The sequence below is a fragment of the Aulonocara stuartgranti genome, assembly GCF_965226115.1.
Source record: "Aulonocara stuartgranti genome assembly, chromosome: 12".
Taxonomy (NCBI): Eukaryota; Metazoa; Chordata; class Actinopteri; order Cichliformes; family Cichlidae; genus Aulonocara; species Aulonocara stuartgranti.
Window position 1 is genome coordinate 38,407,338 of NC_138948.1, and position 21,781 is coordinate 38,429,118.

The 21,781-nt window shown below is 41.7% G+C and overlaps 1 protein-coding gene across 3 annotated transcripts in view; it reads right to left on the reverse strand.

Annotated features, from left to right (window-relative positions):
- The window catches only part of apba1a (amyloid beta (A4) precursor protein-binding, family A, member 1a), a 55,767-nt gene extending 34,439 nt beyond the window's left edge, over window positions 1-21,328 (reverse strand). For all 3 annotated transcript variants that reach the window (XR_014280218.1, XM_082555319.1, XM_082555318.1), the window contains exons 1-5: window positions 21,192-21,328; window positions 16,063-17,679; window positions 6,929-7,027; window positions 6,808-6,847; window positions 3,027-3,172 (exon numbers count right to left, since the gene is read on the reverse strand). Coding sequence is in view for 2 of the 3 variants with exons in the window: in XM_082555319.1 (XP_082411445.1) it covers window positions 3,027-3,172; window positions 6,808-6,847; window positions 6,929-7,027; window positions 16,063-17,601 (1,824 nt within the window). In the remaining variant the exon portion in view is untranslated. The remainder of the gene's footprint in view (window positions 1-3,026; window positions 3,173-6,807; window positions 6,848-6,928; window positions 7,028-16,062; window positions 17,680-21,191) is intronic.
- Window positions 21,329-21,781: the final 453 nt, after the last annotated feature.

Genomic DNA, 21,781 nt, shown 5'->3' on the forward strand with positions numbered 1-21,781 from the left:
CATTGGTTTAAAGTTGATCAGTTTCTTTAAAGCATAACCCAACTGAAAACTATAAATGTTTTTAGCTCTAACACTCATACCGTCACAGTCCTGGGTCAGTCAGTTTGAGTTTTGCATTATTACTGAACTTTGATTTTGTCAGTATTTATCATTTCTAGTCTTTTGGTTTCTGTGTTAGTGTTCTTTGTATTCTCGCCCTGAGTCTGTGGACGCAGTGATTTGGGGTTTGGTGTATTATTATTATTATTATTATTATCATTATTATTATCATTTGTGGACTCATGTTCTAGCTTTGGGATGATTTGTGTTCTGGTTCTGGGATTCTGGGCTGGTGCTCCCCCTGTTGGTCCCTGGTGTTAGTGTTTCCTCTGTGTCGTCAGGTTAATCAGGTCCAGCTGTGTCTCACAGCTGTGTGTGATTTCCCAGTGTCCCTCTGTGTGTATTTCATGTACTCGTTACTGGTCCATCTGTGTTTGTCTCCTGGAAACTGTCTGTGAACTTCTTGTGTTTGCCTTTTGCAATAAACCTCCCTCACAACTCCAGTAAATGCCTGCATTCGAGTCCTCTTTCCCACTGTGTTCCATGGTTGCTCTGTCTCCCCTGTCAGCTGTCTGCGTCTATGTCTTGTGTTTCCTGTTTTACTTTGTAAGTCTGTGTCTCATGTCAGTGTGTCTAGTTTGGCTTCCCCTGGTCTTATTGTGTGTGATTACTCCCAGCTGTGCTCTCCTCCTGTGTCCCGTTCCCTCGTCATCCCTCTGTGTGTTTTAGCTGTGTGTTTCTCTCAGTCAGTGTCGCATCGTCCCCTCATGCTGTGTGTGGTTCCCCCTGAGATCGCCGGCCCTAGTTTCTTGGTTTTGCAGTGTTTTGCATTTAGTTCCCAGTTCCTAGTTTTTGGTTTTGCAAGTATTTTTTGTGCATGTTTTGCCACTGCAATAAAGCAGCCTCCTTGAGTTTATTCCTCTGTCTGTGGACAGTGTGTCCTGCATTTTGGGTCCTACATCCTGCCTGCCACAGCCGTTTCATGACAGAACGACGCAACCACACAATGGACCCAGCAGCACTCGCGCCGTCTGAAGAGCTGGATCAGACGTGGATCAGCTATGCAACCAGTGGCTGGATTTTCCTGAGGAGGAGTATCGTCGCGCTCTAGCTAGCCGGCTACAGCGACTGGTTTCTGGTCTCCCCTGGCTACTGAATTCTCTTCACCTGCTTATACAGGACTTTCTTCTTAATACACTGCATCTCCACCCCCCAACTGCAACCGCTCACCTGCCCAGCCTGCAGGAGGACGAATCAGGCGATTCGCAGGATCCTCCCTCTTTCCGGAGAAAACAGCCTTCACGCTGCCGTCACCCCTCGCTTGCTGAGCAATTTCAAGTGGTGAGTGATAATGACTGTTTACACACCAGCACAGGCTTTTTATAAAGCACTGGGGCGCAGCCACATCAGAACTTCTCCACATCACCATCAGTTTCCCCTGCCTCTCCAGCCCCTCCTTCTCGGTGGAAGCGATGTCCATGCCATGGGCAGTCATCTCCAGATGTGGTGAATCAAAAAGACTGTGTTCCTTCTGAGCCGGGACTTAATAACCGTGTGTCAGTCATTCCTGAGTCTATAAACTGTCTGCTAACTCCGGATTGATAAAGTTAGAAATCATCAATTTCTCCCGAGGCCACATTTTCTGGCTCCATGGATTGTAGAGGAGTTTCTCCTGCTCCTTCAGAGCCCAGGGATATAATAACACATACAGTTAATGTTGGCTTCGAGTCTGGGAGACTGATTTTCCCCAGGGCTTCCCCTGACTTGAGTTGCTGACCTCAGCTGGCTCTGGACCCCCGGAGGTCACAGAATCTGCACAGATTCAGTTATTTGGGCTTAAATCTTTTCTGTATGACAGATTTCAGATTCTGATATTTAAGACATTTCCTGTTGTGATTCCATAATTTGATATAAGTTCTTGAACTGAAGTAAAGTTTTCATCTTAAAGAACATGTTCTAGGTTTTTGTTATCCCCTTCCTATGCCCTGACAGAAAAGGTGGTATTTTCTATATGTTCTGATCCAAACAGGTATCAGTTTACATGGGATAAGTTATTTTTTAATTCCCATAAGGCTGTCAGGGAGGTGTTTAAGTTAAAGCTTTATTATTATAAAGCAGTTACGATGCTTAATACTGGAACTTATGAAGGCAGATTATATATTTTACTTTTCAAAATAGTGCGTGTTGTGGGTCCAGCCATCGGCTGTCTAAGAAGCCTGATTTAATGCAGTTTGGGTCCTCCTGGTTACCCATCAACAGGACCTAAAGGTCCAGATGAACAGAATCAAGGTTTTGGGATCTACTTACCTGAAACATTGAGCATGCACCCAGACACAGGCTTCAGTCAACACTGCATCATCATGCTCGGTGCTGCCCAGATTCATGTTGGGTCTTGTGTTATTAGAACATAGTTTTAAATCACGGAGCCCAAACAATAAATTACTGATCAGCTTTCATAGGGATTTTTTGTTTTTTCAAATACAGATAAATTATAAAAATATTTCACTGTTTATCAAAACAGGGAATGATATTTTCCCCACTGCTGGATGTTATTGTTGCTGGTCTCTCTATGAACACTGTGAATGTTTGTAAATAAACAACTCTGCCCTTCAAACAGTCAAAAGTCATTTGATTTGCACAAACCGGACTTTGAGAGTAAAGAGTTGCATGCAGGGGTTTGGAGCTGCTGCAATGCTTGCGATGCAACACTTTCATGTGCACGGTGCCTTCTTTGTGCTCCTGGAAAGTGGACGCAGTAAATTCTGCACGTAGGAAATAAATTTTTTTCTCATGCTGAAGTTTTGAACTATAAATACACAATGCTGCAAGTCGTCAGAGCTGTTCTGGAGCGAGGTCGATACAATGTTACTCGTGGTTTTGATGTTTTGGCTGGTTTGTATACACAGACACTGAATTACTGAGTCTGGGACTCTGTGCAGACAACTTCACACTACAGTGTGTCTGAGCCTGAACTATGTGTGTTTTACCTTAATCCGACTGACAGCTTCCTGTGCCTGCATCATTCGGATGTTCTTCGATGGTGTCTTATCTGACAGCAGCTGAGTGGAGCCAAGATAGTTGGCTGCAAAGATGATTCCATCAATTAGGTCATCTGGGTCACAGGGACCTGGAACTGGAGTATGACACAGAGTCACTACATGATACACACATACACAAAAACGCATAAAGGCTATACATAAGTGATTTTCCTTCAGATAGGAACAGCTTCTCCTCAGGCTGAGTTTGACTTTTTATAGGATTAAAGTCCTGAGGAAACATTAAGCACCCTTACTGCTTCCATAGGAATGAACAGGGTACAGCAAGGTGATGATAATGACGCGCACGTGATTAAATGATCAACAGCAAGTGTAACCCCATCATTAAAATTAGAACTTCTGACAGTTTGGGGCTCTGAAGCAGTCAGAGCTGAACAAACCAAAGTGGAAATGTTTGGTCACATCTAGCAAAACCACACACAGCATATCAGTGCATAAAGTCACTAACTGCCAGCCACAGTGGTGATTGGGATTTGTAGCCATAGGAACTACGCAGCTTGCAGTCACTAAGTCATCCATGAACTCCTCTGTATACTGAAATCAGACGGGAAACGATCTGTCCAATAGCTGATGCTTGGCCAAAGCGGGGTCAGCGAACGGCTGATAAAGAAAAGGTGCTGCTATAGGCCGGGCAAAGTCCTGACCTCAACTCAAGAACTGTTCACAAGCAAATGCCAGCAAGCTACAATGAACTAAAGATCCACAATGATGTAACCGTGTCGTAAAGTCATACAGAAAAAATATTTAAAGTCATTGCTGCTAAATGTTGTGGTAGAGAACAGAGACTGATTGGGTGTATTTGTTTTCTCATCACTGCAACAGTATCCATGTTTCCAAAATGTAACAACATCATCGACCTCTGTGGGAGCAGAGTTCATGTAGCTGCTCTGCTCTGTCGGTACGTGGCAGACCAGTGGCTCCACACTGTTTTTGCTGGGCCCCCCTTTGTTTTACAAGAAAAATGTTCACCCCCCCCCCCCCACCACGCAAACACATCATCCAACCACACGCCCATATTTTGCTCCATTGTGGTTTATTTCACACCTCAAACATTTAGTAAACAATTAAGCAAATACAAGTAAACTGCAATAAATTACAGGTAAGAAAATAAACTACTAACTCTCTTACGCTGCATCCGCACCTACACGGGTATTTTTGAACACGCAGCTGTTTCGTCCACGTAGACGGCGTTTCGAATCACCGAAAACTGAGCTTTTTTAAAACCCTTTTTTGCGTTTACGTGTGGACGAGGAATACAGAGTTCATCACGCAACATCAAAGGTATGTGCCTTTTTCACGTCACGCTGTGGCCACGTTATTGTTTACATGAGATGAACTGCAGAATGGAGATAGAGACGAAATGCTGTTAATCTGACTGTCTGCAGGTTTTACACGCAGTTACTGTCCCTCCATTTACAAAGGCAGAGGCGTCACGGTGTGATTATTTTACATGTAGTTGTTTTTTCCTGTGTAATAATGTTCAACATTGATATCAATACATTTTTCAAAAAATGCCTCTCTGTGCAAAATGGGTTCAAAAACATAAACAGCTGTGGGATCCTGTTTGTCTGTGATTTGAACAAATGGTGGCAGGATCAGCCTGATGTTATTTGTATCCAGCTGTAACTTTACTGTATAAAGAGCAAACATCTCCAACATGTCAGGAGTAGTTAGTCATTACAACAAGTGTTTGTGAACTAAAGATCAAGAATGTGGGATCCTGTTTGTCCGTGATTTAAACAGCCCAGCGCTGCTCACAGGGAAACCCAACCCTGCAGGGAGACCTACCTCGGCACTTGTGCAGGTGGAGCCAAAGGGAAGATTTGCTTCACCATATTTTCTAGTCTTTGGTGTGGAAGGAAGTTGGTTTGGAAACATAGTTGGCGATGCTTCATCTCCTGCTTTGCGTTTGTGTGGGCGCCCCGTCAAAAACATGTCCGTTATGCCAGCAGTGTCTAAGAGTTCTTTTTTCTTTTCATACCGCGCCCCCAATTATTACAATAATACAGCCTTGAGGCGACTGTTGCTGTGATTTGGTGCTTTATAAATAAATTTAATTGAATATATGAGAGTTATGTTTTTAATTTTTCAAGGACGTCCTTGAAAATTCCTTTTCGCCTTGTATACACTTTAAGACTTTAAGTACAATTTGTAATCCTGCCACATCCAGAAATACTTGGATGACACTGTTATTGAAGTGTGTGTTAGAAATGGACAGGAATCTGAAAATAGGGATCTTCTACAAGTTTTCAGCCACCAGAGTCTTCCCAGAGATGCCTCTTCACACACTGATGCACCATCCTGGAGTATTTTATCCTTTGTTTTACCGACTTTTGAAATCTTTGGACTTGTCCTGCACTTTGGGTTCTCTCACTTTCACACCTAATACAAATTATTTGTGACAGTATTGTTGTAATTTTTATTAAAAACTGGAAAACAAAGCATTTTAACTTTTGGTCTTTTCCCCTGTGGTATCGAAGAGTTTGACTCATCTTTGCCCAAAAGTGGAATCAAAGCACTTAACATCCAGGTTTTTGGTTAAACTGATGTCATGTTAAAACAGAGTTTATCTGCATGTTATTTAATAGTTAATCAAGCTTGATTCTAATCAAAGTATAGTCACGAATAAACGGATCAATATGATGAATAATACAATGCAGTTTGAGTTATGATGTGTTCTTGGCTCTCTGTGTGTGGGAGTAAAAGACAGATGTGAGACTCTGTGACTTTAACGTGTATGATTTAAAAAGGAAATAATACAGAGTGCACTGTGATTGTGAAAGTGTTCCTGTGTAACTGAGACGTCAGGCTGGAATTATGAAGACGCATGATATTCATGTGTGACTGAGCTACAGCGTGCAAATGTATATGCAGCATACATACGGGAAAATGTGTTGTTGTGTTGAAATGAGTATAATGGCTGAATTTTGCTCCAGTTGATCTGTGTGAAGATCAGAGCAGGAACGACAGAGTGGCTCAACATCGGGCCGTGTGTCACACAGGGTGACGCTGGTGCTGAGGAGGGGAGGCAGAAAGAACTAAAAACTAACCAACTAGTCTAAACTAAGAAACACTCAGATATTGAGTTAAATGTAAGAACCATTTAATGGACAATATCAAAAACGAATGAAGGCATTTCAAACCATGAATCGCATTCTTCAGTGATGAATGATGCTGCGTAACTGTGCAGGCGTTCAATATGGCATGTTACTACAGAAGATGTTCACGTATTACTAAAGTACAACAAAATAACAAAATCATTTAAATAATTTAAAAAACGAATAAATCACAACTGAAAAGTGTGGTGCACTGTGCATTATGTCGTGGAAAATTCATGACAACCACTTCAATAAAAGCTAAACAACAACACAATAAATAATGCAGACATTTTCTTCTGCTTATCTGAAGTCAGGTCGCTGAGGCAACAGCCTAAGAAGACCTCCCTCTTACTCCAAACACTGAGCTGTTACCAGCACATCTGTCCAGCATGTCCTGGGTCTACGCTGGGGGCTCCTCCCAGTAGGACATGCCCAGCTGGAATAGCTTACAACTGAGCTCCTCACCCTAACACTGAAGGAGAGTCCCTCAGAGAAAGATCAGTTTCTTTGTATCTGTGGTCATATTCCCATAGATCAGGCTTAGTCTGGGCCATTAATGACTGACATATGAAATGATCTCATATCATGGAGTTGTGGGGCAATTTGAAACTCACCTTCCACATATGTGGGAAAGGACGCAAGGCTTCTCCTGGACTGTAAATGAAAAGACAAAAGTATGTTAATTGTTAACTGCGTGAGTTGACTACTGAACGAGTAATCCAGTGTTGACCTCACCTCTTTACTGGTGGGAGAGGTTTCAAAGCTGTCGTGCTGTAGCAGGTGCTGACTGGAGGACTCTGCTCCTGGTGGAGAAGGTGACGCTGAACCAGGCGACTGCAAAAGAGAATGAAAACAAGCACAATAACAAACACATTTTAATGCAGATCTGTGATTTCTTACTACGTAGAACAACATTCAATTCAGTCTTATTTACAGTGCTAACTTTGTAAGGTAAAGAGCCTACAGTTTAATAAAGAAATCTGACCAGTCACACAACCCCTATGAGCAAGAATTTGGAAGTGGGAAAGAAAAACTCCCTTTTAAGATAAGATAAGATAACCTTTATTAGTCCCACACGTAGGGACACGTGTTCTGACATAAACAGTAGTAACCAGACCGAAAAGCAGCGCACATTTCGGTGCTTTTTTTTCCTGAGCTGTGATACACTTTAGATTCTAGCCAATCATTTTACGTTTCCGAGGATAGTAGGCGGGTCCAGGTACGTACGTTCTTTTAGAGCAGAGCTACAGATTAAAAATGCCCAAGGCAATGCGGTCAAAGTCTGGCTGTACTTCACAGCAAAAGATGCAAACTCAGCAGCAACAAGTGCTTTAAGCTGATACTGTGATACTGTCAAAGGAGGTAACACCTCAAATCTGATGAAACACCTGGCGACGCATAGCGTTTTTTTAAATGCGCCGTATTTGGTAGCTTGCTGCGAGACCTCACACCGAGCACATCTACTGCGGGTGTGGTGCCTGTTATCGGACCCGGAGTTAGCAACATCCCCCAAAAACATGAAGAGCAGAGTCCTGGCCCCTAGCCCTGCCAGTGTAGCAGAAATGATGAGGATGATGATGCAGCAGCAGCCGTTCTTCTCTGCGTGAGTAGCTTCATGTTGTTCGTGTGTAATTTACGTTGAGTAGGCTAACCACGTTATTACATTAATGCATGTAAGGTGAACTAGCAAACATCATCATAGCTACATGCGGCTGTCTTCTTGTTTGATAGAGTGATACCATATATGCCCCATAGCTGCAGAAAAGGCTAACATTGTTATCTTTTTACAAAAAAACAGCTGAACATGAGAGGTTTTTGGACCAATTTTGTGTTCTCCATTCTTTAAGCACCGGCACAGTTTCAAAAGTACCGATTTGGCACCGGTATCGGATCAAACCTAAACGATACCCATCCCTACCCACACGTGGGAAATTAGTTTTGTTACAGCAGAAACAGGATGAAACCAGGCTCAACAATCATCTGACACTACTGATTGGGTGTGAGGGGACAGAGAAGAGAGCGAGAGACAGCATATAGTCCAGGAATATTTTCAGTCATGGAGTCTCTGAGCACTTCATGAAATCATCATTAAATCTCAGTATTTTTTCTTCACCACCTTTTTTATTCTCACAGTTAGTATGTGTGGATTATTTCTTCCTTAGGTTTTAAAGATAATCAGTTAATACATTTTCTTTTTCTCTGGCTGATCGTTCAAATGTCAGCAGTTAGTGTTGGTTGCAGGGATAGGTACTCGAACCTTCATTTTAACTGTCAGGGGATCTGTGTTGGTATTACCATAAAGAGTATCGGCAGAAGAAAACCCAAAACTTAAAGTGATTCACAGGAAATTAAAACAATGCAGGTTCAGAATTCACATTGAAGCAGGTTAACAGTATTCATTAAATAAAAAAATAAAAATAATAATAGAATCCATTAGAATTAAATGCACACTTCATGTACATCTTCAAAACCCTTCAGTTGTTCGTTTCTTATTCATAGAAACATACAAGAGCTCATCATGGAGGCGCAATGACGGCCTCTGATCAGGATAAAAGAGACACTCGGACAAGAAGTTTATAAAAAACTAACAAAATGTAAGTAATAAAAAATAAAAAAATAGACACAGATATGACATTTTGTGTAGTTCAAAATTGCAGTAAAAAGTTGAATGTAGAATTCATATCTTTTGACACGTAGTTTCTTTTCAAAAATGTTAATGCACAAATAATAATTATGCAGTAAGAAAAGCTGCAAACCATGTGTGTTGCATGGACAGCAGATACGGTTTGTTCCTTCTCAGCAGTTTTTCTTGATGTGTGAACGAGGTGGTGGAGAGACTGCTCAAACTGCCCCCGAAACACATAAACCATAGGTGTCAAACTCTGGCCCGCGGGCCAGATTTGGCCCGCAGCCTAGTTATATTTGGCCCGCGAAGCCATACCACATTACTATTAGAGCTGGCCTACTGGTATTATACAGCTAATATATATATTGTTTAGTATTAAGCTTTGCTTGTTCCATATTCAGTTTTTCAGCAAAACTTGTTTGAGTCCATAAGAAAAGATTCATTCTTATATCTGGAGGAAGATTTTTTTTCCAATAAATATTAACGTTAGCCCGCGACTTTGTTCCAGTTTTGAATTTTGGCCCACTGTGTATTTGAGTTTGACACCCCTGACATAAAGTGATGGTCACACATCACAGAGTAATATTACAGGTGAGCTGGGTTAAACTGTGTAACGTCTCTCGCTAGCTCGGGTGTACTGGCTGACACTGAGTCGACTCTAACACTATCATCGGATCCAGCAAATCCGACTGAATTTTGAGTTCCTGCATCTTTTATCTTAATGCTTCTGTTTTATTTCTTTTAACTAAATGTTTTCAGTTGCTGCCTCGTCAAGGCCAGAAAGTTCTGGGACAGAGCAGCATTCATAGTCCACAGCAGGACTGCCTTCCATAGGCTGCTCATCTTCTGCTGGTCCGCTAGCTCAGGTCTATGGATCCCGTACACTCAGTCTGGCTGAATTGAGTGATCATTCCCAGTGTTGGTCAAGTTACTTGAAAAAAGTAATCAGTTACTAATTACTGATTACTTCTGGTCTGATCTGGAGTGAAGTGCAAACTGTAGATGTCGCTGTGAGCAGTGACAGTGAAACTGTTACAACGAATACTCACTCACCACCGTCTTCTTTATTCAGGACCAAACGCAAACTTAAAACTCCAGTATATTTGGATATGATATGCATTTATACAGAACTCTGACAGCTGAGAACAGCACCACCGCCTGGCAGCACCTGGGAATTGGAGTTACGGCATTTATCATGGCAGTGGAGCTGGTCATGCTGGCGTCTCGGTGGCAACGCAACATTATGTAAAATGATTATTCTGTGTAACTTCTGCATATTTTTACATTTCAGTTAGTTTTAAAATCACACAATATCTTATTGAGTTTAACAGATTCATTTGTTTAGTCTTCTTGTTTATTCACACCTACAGTGATTTGCCTCATTCATGATTTTTTGCATATTTGTCACACTTCAAGCTTTAGATCATCAAACAAATAACACAATAAATGCAAAATGTAATTTTTAAATGAGGATTTTATTTTTTAAGGGAAAACTGTTGAATTCCCTTAAACCTAGCAACATAAATTAGTTTAAATTCAGCCACACTGCAGGGTTGTTGAGAATAACTGGATCACCAAAATCTCTTTCGGCAAAATGTTCAGGTATTTTTGTGAGACAAGCATTTGTGGAGGGGGTGGCATTGGGTTTGTATTAGAACATTTGTTTTTCACACAGGCACAGGTAGGTTTGATCAGCAGAATAAATCACCACTTTGACTAATATTAACATTTGTTTGATGATTTGAAACATTTAAATCATACAATTAAGCAAAAAAGTAACAAATCAGGAAGGATACAAATGCTTTTCACAGTAGTGCACATTAGTTTCATTTAGGAAATATTCACCTACAGATGCCTAAAAATCTTAAATCTGTGTCTTTCTTCTTCCAAAGATTTGACTTTTAAATCTGAACACTGTTAAAACAACTTTATCTGGTGTTCAATCCTCTTTTAGTTTTTGCAGGATGCTTGCTGGGTCTGTGTTCACTAACATTTTGAATCAGTACATTTTTGTTAAACACTCAATACCTGTGAAAGTATTGGAGGAAAACACTGTTAGAACGAACATTAATGCTCTCACGTCCTGCATGTGTTCGCAGAAAACACAAATCTTTCCATCAGAAATACTCTTAGATTATTCCACCAAACATACCTCATCCTGATCATGTCGGAGAGTTGGATGTTTCTCCTTTGCTTGTTCCTCCTCAAACTTTTCTTCCTGATACATCCAAAAATTTTCCATGACTTTCAATAAAAGAACTAATTCTGGTGAAGTTCCACAGATGAACGAGCCTGTAGAGTGTCGTCGTGTGGGTACATGCACAGCTCTATCAGACAGACCCGACAGGCGCTCGGGTTTCACCGGGATATCAGGATTCACCATGGGATCAACACTGCGAGTGTATCTACGTGGATCAGTAAGGACATCGTGTTCGTGCCAGTCACCAAAATGTATTCCAACATAACTGTTGTTGTGGATATTTGAAAAAGTGACATTTAAAACATTAGTGCGATCAAACATTGACTTTATCTACATAGGAAACAGCTGTGGTCACGCTGCAACTCGATCCACACTGAATTATTTAGCCAGTCTTACCTTTCTCACTCTAACCCACGATAAATAAATCATTTCAACAGGAATGGCAGAAGCAGAGAACACCATCACTATACCTGATAGTTTTATGTAGGATAAAAATCCTGTTTGGATTCATCGCCATTAGCAATACAGCTGCATCTTCTTCTTCTTCCAGATCCTCTTCCTCCATCTCACTTGTTTCCTAGCATGCTGCTCTGTTACACCACCCTCTTCCTTTTTCTCCTGCCTGATATTTAACCAACCTCAGATGCTTATCTACCAAAACATGAGGAGTTTTAAGTGCTGTAAAAGATCAGAGTACTGTCAGTACGCCATATGTAAATATTGGCAATCAATGCATTTATAGAATAATAATGACCAAAAACTTAAAATCACTCTCTCTCTCCAGTTGAACACAGGACACACACAGATCTGACCCCCCCCCCCCCTACATGGGCACTCCTGCACCTCTGAGATGTGGGAGTCATTTCAAGGTTCAAGGTTCTTTATTCGTCACATGCGTAGTTATACAAGTATAAATTCTCTGTGCTCGAATTCTTCATAAAACTACAAGTGCTCGTGTGAAAAAAACAAACGATATCAAAACACGGGTTCAGTCAATGAAAGTCCAAAGTCTTGTGACCCATGTTTGATTTGTTCTGCCATAAAAGCGTGGCTGAGGAGGACGGCTCCCAAGTGGTCTTTGTTTGCACTATTACAGACGCTGTGTCAGCGCTGTCACATTTAGATCAACTGCAGGGTTTCAGGAGATTTTAGACCCGACGCATGAACTGGTTTATCGAGCATCACTCTGAACCAGTGTGTATCTAATGTTTGGGATACTGCAAAACACACACACGGAAGTCAAGAGTGTGTTTGTACACAGCCGACCAGATCCTGTCCAGATCTGATAATATTTTATCAGGACCAAAGTCAGTTAATATTAATTCATATTAATTAATTTTACACAGCATCTTGTAAAATTAAGCTTTACAGTGAGACGACTACATGATTAAAACCACCAACATCATCTCTGTTAATAACAAGATTATGCGTGTATACACACACACACACACACACACACACAAATCAAAAGTTAATCTGATTTTATTCTAATAGACTTATTAGAAATTTATAACAGAGAGCTCATGTTTAGAAAACAGAGGAATAAATAAATATATTTTTAAAAAATAGATCTTTTTCATTATATCTGGGCAGGACACACATCAGTCTTTTGTATATCTACGAACAGCAACAACACACTAGGTCACATGTCTCTGGTTTAAGTGGTGAGGGTCAGCAGTAAGGCGGCTGTTACACTAGTGGGAACGGACATCTCCAAAAACACAGGCACACTTTGGCAAACGGGCTCCAGATCAACCAGATATTTGAAGATTACACCAAACTGAATATTTAAAAAGTATATTCAAAGAAACCGTGGTATTTGAAGACGTGACTTACAGTTTGGGTAAAAAACAAAACAAAGAAAAGGTTTTGACTCCGTCAGTGTTTGATGGGTGAGGATGACACGAACACAGGAACCATGAAATAATTACGGAAATTGGAACTAAATACACAATTTATTAAAAGGATCAAATCAAATCAAATTAATTTCTATTTAATATACATGTCATTATTAAATGATATTAAATAATTATTAATAAATTAATAAATTAATAAATATTAAATAAATGGGATATTTCCAATTTGTAATGAATGAATGAGTTCTTTAATTCATTTGGACACACTTGGTCCTGGACTCACACTCGGGCCCACCGCCTCACTAACTCAATTCAATTTGATTTTCTTTATGTAGCACCAAATGACAACAGTCACCTCTAAGCCTTTGATGTTGTAAGGTAAAGACCCTACAGTAATAAAGATCAAGCCCTTTGGCAAAAGTGGGAATGAAAAACTCCCTTTGAACAGGAAGAAACCTCCAGCAGAACCAGGCTGAGGGGAGGGAGACGGGACTAAAGACATGCTGTGGACGAGAGCCAGAGATTAATAATAACTCAGAATTAAATGCAGATTGATGTATGAACACGTGGTGAGTGAAAAAGGGGACAGAAGGAGAAACAATGCATCATGGGAATCCCTGAGCCATCACCCTCCTCACTGCTGCCCTCACCTCCTTCTTCCTTTGGACTTCCTGTTTTTCTATGTAAAACTGCTTCAGTGTCTCTTTATTTTTCTGCAGCCAGACAAATAGAAACAGTAAAAACAGTGTAGTTTCTCTTGCCTGCACATTTGCAGTACACGTTGACCCGGTACAGTACATGAAAATAAAGGCCCCAGTAAACATCGGACACTGAGTCTACATCGGCACTGGCCATCGCGTTCTTTAACGGCATCAGGTGATGTCTAGTTTTGCTACCAAACAGAGTGATTTGCATCCCTTAACGCTGGCATCAAACGTGTGACGACAGCAGCATGATTGTAACTGCACGACCTGAAACTCAAGCCAAACCAACTAGAACGCAGATAAACCTTATTACCGTCTCTTTCTGTGGACCTTTCCACACTTTCCACAGACGTAATAGAGACGTAATAAGGTTTACCTGCGTTAACTGGAATCAACCACAACACAAGAACCACCGACCCAATGCTGTCAGCAGGTCTCTGTCACACAACCAAAACAGCTGCAGTGCACTGCAGAATGGAGACAGCACCCTTGGGTGTCCTGTTCTATCTGGCATCATACAATGAGGGCAGAGCCCTGGTGGACTGGGTCACTGAGTAGACTGGGATCTGGGAAGTTTGGAAGCTGTTTACCGAACTGTTCCTGAGGACCTTTGGCTGGTCTGCAGTTAAGTGTGGGGTGGTTGTTAGATGGCTATAGCCACCAGTCATCTTAACACGACTCACTGAGCATCTTTGGCACTTTTTTCCTGCAGCTGTGAACCAGTCTCAACACTACCCAAGCCTGCACTGCACGGTCTGATTAAAGGACAGGCATGCACGGCACGATGACCACACGTTTCTCAAGCTTCTCTGAATTACACCCTGCACAGCGATAACGTGCAAAAAAGTCCAAACACTTTATCTGTGATGATTTCTCGTTTTAACAGAATCTAGTACAACACACTGCACTCACTATTTACTTCCCAAATGAGTGGAGTTAATGTTGCAGCTGATCAGTGTTAATAAACAAAGAAGAAATTCAGGAACAAGCCTCACTCTTCAGTGCAGGAGTCCACTCAGCAGTCTAGCTCTTTATTGGTGTTTCAGGGGTTTCTGGGGCCTTCAGCCTGGCTCCACTCAGCCCTACACCCACCTCCTCCTTACTGAATGACTGAGCACCAGTGCCTGAAGGATGTCCGACAGGGAAACAATTCCCTCAGTACTGGAGCGCTCGTCCACCATCACCAACATTTGATTACAAATTGTTTAAAGCTCACAAAATCATTGCTTCTATCTTTGGAGCTCGTGGGGCTTATTTGCTCCAAACTAAACATGTGGCCGTTCAATTCATTTCAATCAGCAGCTGACACTTTCAGAATATTTTCACCTTAGCATAAAAGTCATTATGCAATGACACATCTAAAACAGGGACTCTGCCCTATTCTCACCCGTTAGAGCCATGCACACATGTTTTATATCATAGCTTTTGTGTTTATGTCATTGACTATAAAGATTTAACCATAAAACTGTTTACATCATTTCATGTTTATTAGCCAAAGTTGTGATTCAGAGTCATAATTTGAGCATTTAAATGATCATCAGAGTGTAGAAGACTAAATCTAAAGCACCTCCAGGTAACTCGTGCTGTGAATAAAACTGAAGCTTGACTAAAACATGAAGTTTAAGGCTTGCTGTGATTTTACTGGTGAGTTTTGCTCATTTAAAAAGCTTCTGGTTTCCCTTCAAATGTGGAATGTGTCCCCGTGTCTACGGCGCTCCCCCGGGGAGGGAACAGGGAGAATGGGATGCAGCTTTCTACCACTTTTCTACACAACTTAATTCGTTTTGATTGGATCTCGTCTCTCCAGAATATTTTTTCATCTTGTTTTTATTCTTTGATAAAATTGTCAGCAGATGGCCCCGCCCCTCCCTGAGCCTGCTGGAGGTTTCTTCCTGTTAAAAGGGAGTTTCTCCTTCCCACTGTCGCCAAAGTGCTGCTCATAGGGGGTCATATGACTGTTGCATTATTGTAAGGTCTACATTACAATATAAAGCGCCTTGAGGCGACTGTTGTTGTGATTTGGTGCTGTATAAATAAAACTGAATTAAATTTTATCATCGTTTTGTGCATTAGTTTCCTCGATGCGGTTACATGCTGGGGCAGCAGGTTGAGGCTCGCAAATGGCCACAGCCAGTAATGTTATGGGGATGGAGGTGGAGGTCTTTAGGGTGGTGCCACAGAGGCGCGTGTTGTCCAACATAAGGACGATGCTGGACAACACCTCCCACCCACTCCATGACGTGCTGGCCGGTCACAGGAGCACGCTCAGTGAGAGACCCGGACTACCCAAACGCACCACTGATCGGCACATTGTCATCTCATCAGCAAGGATTGGTCAAAGAAAGTGAGATTGGACATGTTGAACGTAAAAGGCAAATCAACTCTGTTTGTTCCTGATGCTCGAGTTTCATTCACATCCAAAGAACAGTTAATACTGGACAATATATAACTTGATGAATAACAGTCAGAGCTTTTGTACTTACATCGGCCCCGAGTGATGTCGGCAGGTCACATTCAGCAGTGGGGCTTAAGTCCTGCCTCATTACCCAAACGGGTTCCTTTGGCTCATCAGGTGTGTAAGGAGATCTGACTGTTCTATTCTTCACCTCCTCTATGGCCTCCTTAATGTCTTTGATAGCTAAAGATATAGCATCCCTCTTCTCCACACTGTTCCTCACTGGCTCCTTCACAGGAGTCTCAGCCTGCTGCTTGGCCGACTTCCCTCGACTGGCAGTCTTGTTGCTTTTGTGAGAGAATTTGTCCGGTTGGCGTTTTTCTTCTTTGTCTGTGGAATCTTTTGCAGCAGGATCAAAGCTTTGTGAGCCTTTTTTAGCCCCGTTAACACTGTTATCAGTATCGTCTTCTTGGTCGCAGCTGTCGACACGAGGATACGGAGCAAACTCTGCCTCCTTTTCTGGACTGTCCGACTCACCATCTGAACGTTCATCGTAGTGCCGCAGACGGGAGCCCACGGCCTCCTGCTGATGGTAATCGCCTTTTCCCGCCCCGCTCTGCAACAGCTGCAAGCCGGTCGCCGCCTGCTGTCGAGACTCTCTATCGTTTGCCACACTTGCAGAAGTTGACACTGAGGTTGGAGCGTCACATATTTCCTCATACACATGCTCAGAGAGCGAATACGTGTCATATGGCTCAGAGTACGCTTCAAGTCCAGCATCTAAACTTTCCAAGTCCTGACTGGATGAGACACAGGTTCTCGCCCCCGATTGGCTGTAGGATTGGGTGTAGACACAGTTAGAGTAGCCACCATTCAGTGTCTCCTCTGCTTTATCTTCTCTTTGGGAATTCTGGATATTAAGTAAGGATTCACGCGGCAGCATCAGGAACTGAAGAGCATAGTTAGGATGTGAATGGAGATGCTGCTGTTCAGCCTCTGCACTTTCAGTGTACTCTTCTGCCTCGGGCCGCAGCGGGAGGCTGTAGCTGTTTGCATCATCCTCGGACTCTCGCTGGGCCTCAGGCTCCAGAGACATCATCACTGGGATATCGTCTCCCTCTGCACGGTCAGTATGGCTGTGAAAGCCGCTCTCAGTACTTGCTGAGCGGGCCAGCATAGAATCCTCCCTCTCACCTTCAGCTTCCTTGGTCATCTTAGCGTGCTGCTCCCTTTCCTGTTGCGCTCTCTCCGCCTCCCTCTGCTGCTTCATCCTGTTCCTCTGTTGTTGAGTTCTGAGCCGGGCCTCACTGTCGCCCTGTCTGCGGTAACGTGTCACAGCAGGTCGGGGAATGGGCTGGATCTCGTGGGGCTTAGAAGACTGATCTCCATGTTGCAGCTCCGCGTCTTGCTCCTCCTGTGGCTTGTGGTGCTGTAGCATCCCAACTCGGCTTTCAGCATTTGCACCACTGGCCATTTCTGTTGTGACACCAGCTGAAGTCTCACAGCATCTGTAGCGCTTGTCCTGGTTGCTGTGGTTATGGGACAGGCTGGGGTGGTGTTGATGGCGAGAAGGACCATCCATCGCCTCCATAACGTCCTGAACAAACTCTGTCTTTTGGGGGTTCATGGCTGTCGGGTTGGTAAAGTGGTGTCAGAGAACGGCTTAGGAATCCATCATCAACAGAGCGAAGGCTGCTGGAAACGACTGCAATGGGTAAACAGAAAGAAAGAAAATGTGAGTAAACAAAAATGTAACAACATGAGCGAAATATGTGTCTGCTCCTACGTTCTCGCTGGAAGTGATACGGCGAGGACTTGCATGGTTAACAGGCAAAAACAGTAACTGACAAGCTAAAGATTCACACTTTTATTAAGCCAACACGTGTTAAAACTTCAGTTTTCACTTTTCTCTCTTGAATCTGTACAGACCAATACTCTGTGTGGGTATCTGCTTATCTCTGAAAGAGAAGGATTGAATAGCGCCCCATCTAACAGGTAACCATACCTTAGTCTGTTTGGGACTCTTTGCTTTGGCTGTTTCTGCCCAAGTACCTGAAACAGTTTGAAGGAACTAAAAGGAGCTATGCTGCAAATATTAGCTGTCAAAATGTTCTCCTGTAACAGTAAGCATGTGTTCTATCAATACCACTTTCATCAAAGAGCCTTAAAATCCAATAGAATAAAAACAATCTCTAATTATATAAAATTATAATAATTACATAATATAAATATAATTAAGCCACTTAAACTAAAAAGGTGCGACGTGAGTAAAAGCACATTGTATGTCCTACCACAGCTCGGTATCTTTTAAACCTTTGTTTCAGAAATATCAGAGCCAAAGTGAGTGAACATCTTTTCTACAACAATGACGTGGTACGAGGAAGCCCCTCCCCCCTCTTTTCCTCTGGTAATCTTGTCACGGAGCCCAAAGTATGCTGAAAAGAATCCAACACCACAAACAGAAAAGCACAAGAAGTTCTGTAGCCACTGGTAGGCCTGTGCGATATGACCACAATCTCATATATGACATTTCTAATCCCCATAACGATATAAATCTCAAAATAGTTTATTTTCTGTAAATTCAGTGAATCTCAGGCAACTCGACTTATGTGAAGTGTTTTCAGCTGGGAGTCGTCTGTGAGTGCCATTTACCTCGTGTTTTTATTGGAGGTCATCTGTTTGATGCATATTCAGAAATTTGATGTTACAGAATAATGTCGATCATTTCCGTTTATTTTGAAAAGTCTCAATGGGATCTTGAGCTTTATTGTGAAAGTTTACGAGGAAAATAAACAAGCGGAGGGTGGAGCCACACGATGGTTTTACCGTAACGAAAGTACGCATAAAAACAGACGCTTGTCCCTCCACAGTGTGGTTATTTTAAATATAAGAGAAGCCACTCTAAATCTTCCCCATGGTAACGAAAACTATTTTAAAGAGTATTTTCCTAAGTTTGAAATTGTAATACTGTGACTACCTGTCACGTTACCCACTGAGACATAAGCCTGGCCGAACTGAACATCATTACTTAAAAGTATAAATGAGTAACTTCCACAGTGTACGCACTTACCAGTGTCCATGTAGTCAAAATCCCAATATTTTAAAAAAGGAACGCATGAATAAAACTATACAGAAGCAAAAATACATTCTTAGAGTTTGTAAAGACTTTTCAGTTTCAGCATTCCTGCTCAGGCCATCAAACAGCATCCTTGTTTGAAATCATTAACAAGATGATCCACAGCCGGGTGGAAATTTCACCAACACTCCTTCAGTAGCTTTCATATGCACTCCTGTCTGGAACAACCCCAAGAAACCACTATACTGTTGGAAATGGATTAAAAAAGATCTGGAAATGGTTTCTCACGATAACACTGCTGGCATCCCAGCATTGCCCCAGCCCCATACTCGTGGATGGTTAGTTCCAGATTCCTGTAATGGGAAAATTTCCATTTTATTTACTATTTATTTATTCATTTCTTTTCCATCCCCCTCTTGGCTCACCCTTCTGGTAACCCAGCTATAAAAACACATATACACAGGACTTAATGAGCTCTGTAGAGGTTTCATTATACATTTGGTCTGCTTGTTACGTTGCTTATGTTAAATATTAGTTTTTAATTTCTTGTCTTCATGAACGCTGAAACGAACACGTATAACTCGGGTGGACAAACACAGATACTGTATGTTTATTTTCTGATTACATTTATGGCAGATCTAATAATCAGCAGTGTTTGTATTTTAAAGATGTACAGTGGCCTCTGTGAGCCTTTTCCTCTGTTCTTTAAGGACGATGATCTACATTTTAAAAATGTGTTTTCAAAGATACTTAGATAAAGTATAAAGAGACCTCTGTTAGCATGTTAAATGCTAGAGTTCACCACAGTACGATCACAAAGACTGAACTTGTCTGTCTTATTTGGAACGGTTGCCATGGCAAAGCTTTTCCTCTCTAAGAACATGGCAGGTTTAGGTGTGCAAAGTTGTATCTGGACAAACCAAAAAACAGCTACAAAAACCTCATAGCAGCTGTCGAGCACGGAGGAGGAGGGGTGATGATTGAATATGATTCACTCACTGAATACCAAAGTATGATCAGATAGGAGATCGTCTATTCAGCAGCTAAAGTTTGGGCCAAAGACGCTGAGACACCAGCAAAATCTGCAACAGAATATCTGAAAAGAAAAAGAATCAAGTGTTGCAACAGGCCTACGTCCAGATTTCAGATCAATGCCATGTGTGCATAAACAAATGACTGCAAAGCTCAACAAACTGAAACAACAGTGTGAAAAAGAGTAAGCTGAAATCCCTCCTCAGCAATGTGAGCGACTGACAAAATGACACAGAAAACACTTCAAACTACAAGCGCCTGTACGCACTGTTACAGGATTAGAAGCATTGATCTCAGCGGTGCAGTCCTGTGGGCACTTTTTTCTTACATAAAGATTTGACACTGTGTCTTATTTGTTATGAGATTTGTGTTTGGGAACATGAGCCACCCGGAGCTGGCCTCAGATTTCCTCCTCACGCACAGACAGCCACGCACACGTGGCTCCATGTGTGGGACTATTGTACTTTAATGTTTCCAGCATCACTTTATCTTTGTCTAAAACACTACAGTAGTCGTTCCTATGTTTGGTAGAAGTCACCTTCACCAGGAATGAAGCAAAACTACCCACATCTTCCAATTTCATCCAGGTTTTCTGAATTTTCTGCACAACCAGCAGCTTTCCTGTCAACAACTACATCAGCAAAACATCTGTTTGATTTCAGCTTCTGCTTTTACAAAAGCTCAGCTGAAGTCCTGCTTTGAATGAAGCACGCAATAAGAAACCTCGAGAACCATCTACCCGTCGCACCGAGCTGGATGGACTGGTTAGCCCCGCCGTGGCTCTGCACCTGGAGACAACAGGGCCTCTATGTGCCGATTTATTCATGTCCGCTCTGCGTGGGTCCGACACAGCCTCACAAAGACACTGCCATTTTCCTTCACTCTGAATCCTGGTTTGACGTTTCATCTACGGAGCGCAGTTTTCCGTCGAACCACTCCTCAGTGAACAGACCGCGTAGCGAAGCTCCACAGAACAACAATAACAACAACAATAATGATGATGATGATGATGATGATGATGAGAACAACAGCCCAGCCCGGAGACGTTTGCTTTGTCCGCATCCCGGTGGGTCAGGCCTACAGCGAACAGCCCGGTCCTGAACACGAACCTGCTCACAGGAGTGATGTTGCTAAAGGATGCAGGTCCTCTGCGCTGCGGCCACATCGTCCTCCATCTTCCCTGTAGCGGTGCGTGCGTGTGTGCGCGCGCGTGCTCCGCAGCCGTTCAGCACCTCCTTCCGCTCACCGCCACCGTCACGTTACTATAAAGCACAACAAATAACGAAGTTTATGCGTTTTTAAAAGAGAACAATGTCTGGGTGAAAAAGCTTCATATAGTCACACCGGTCAATATAAAATGTATATATGAAAAATATATAAATATATACATAATATATTATAATAAATATTATAATAAATATAAATATATATATTATAATATAATAAATATAAATATAATATATTATAATATAATAAATATAAATATAATATATTATAATATATATGTATGAAATATATATATAAATATATATATATATATATAATATATATATATATATATATATATAATATATATATATATATATATATATATATATATATATATATATATATATATACATAATATATATATTATAATATTATTATAATATATATTATTATACACATATTATAATAATATTATAATATATAATATTTA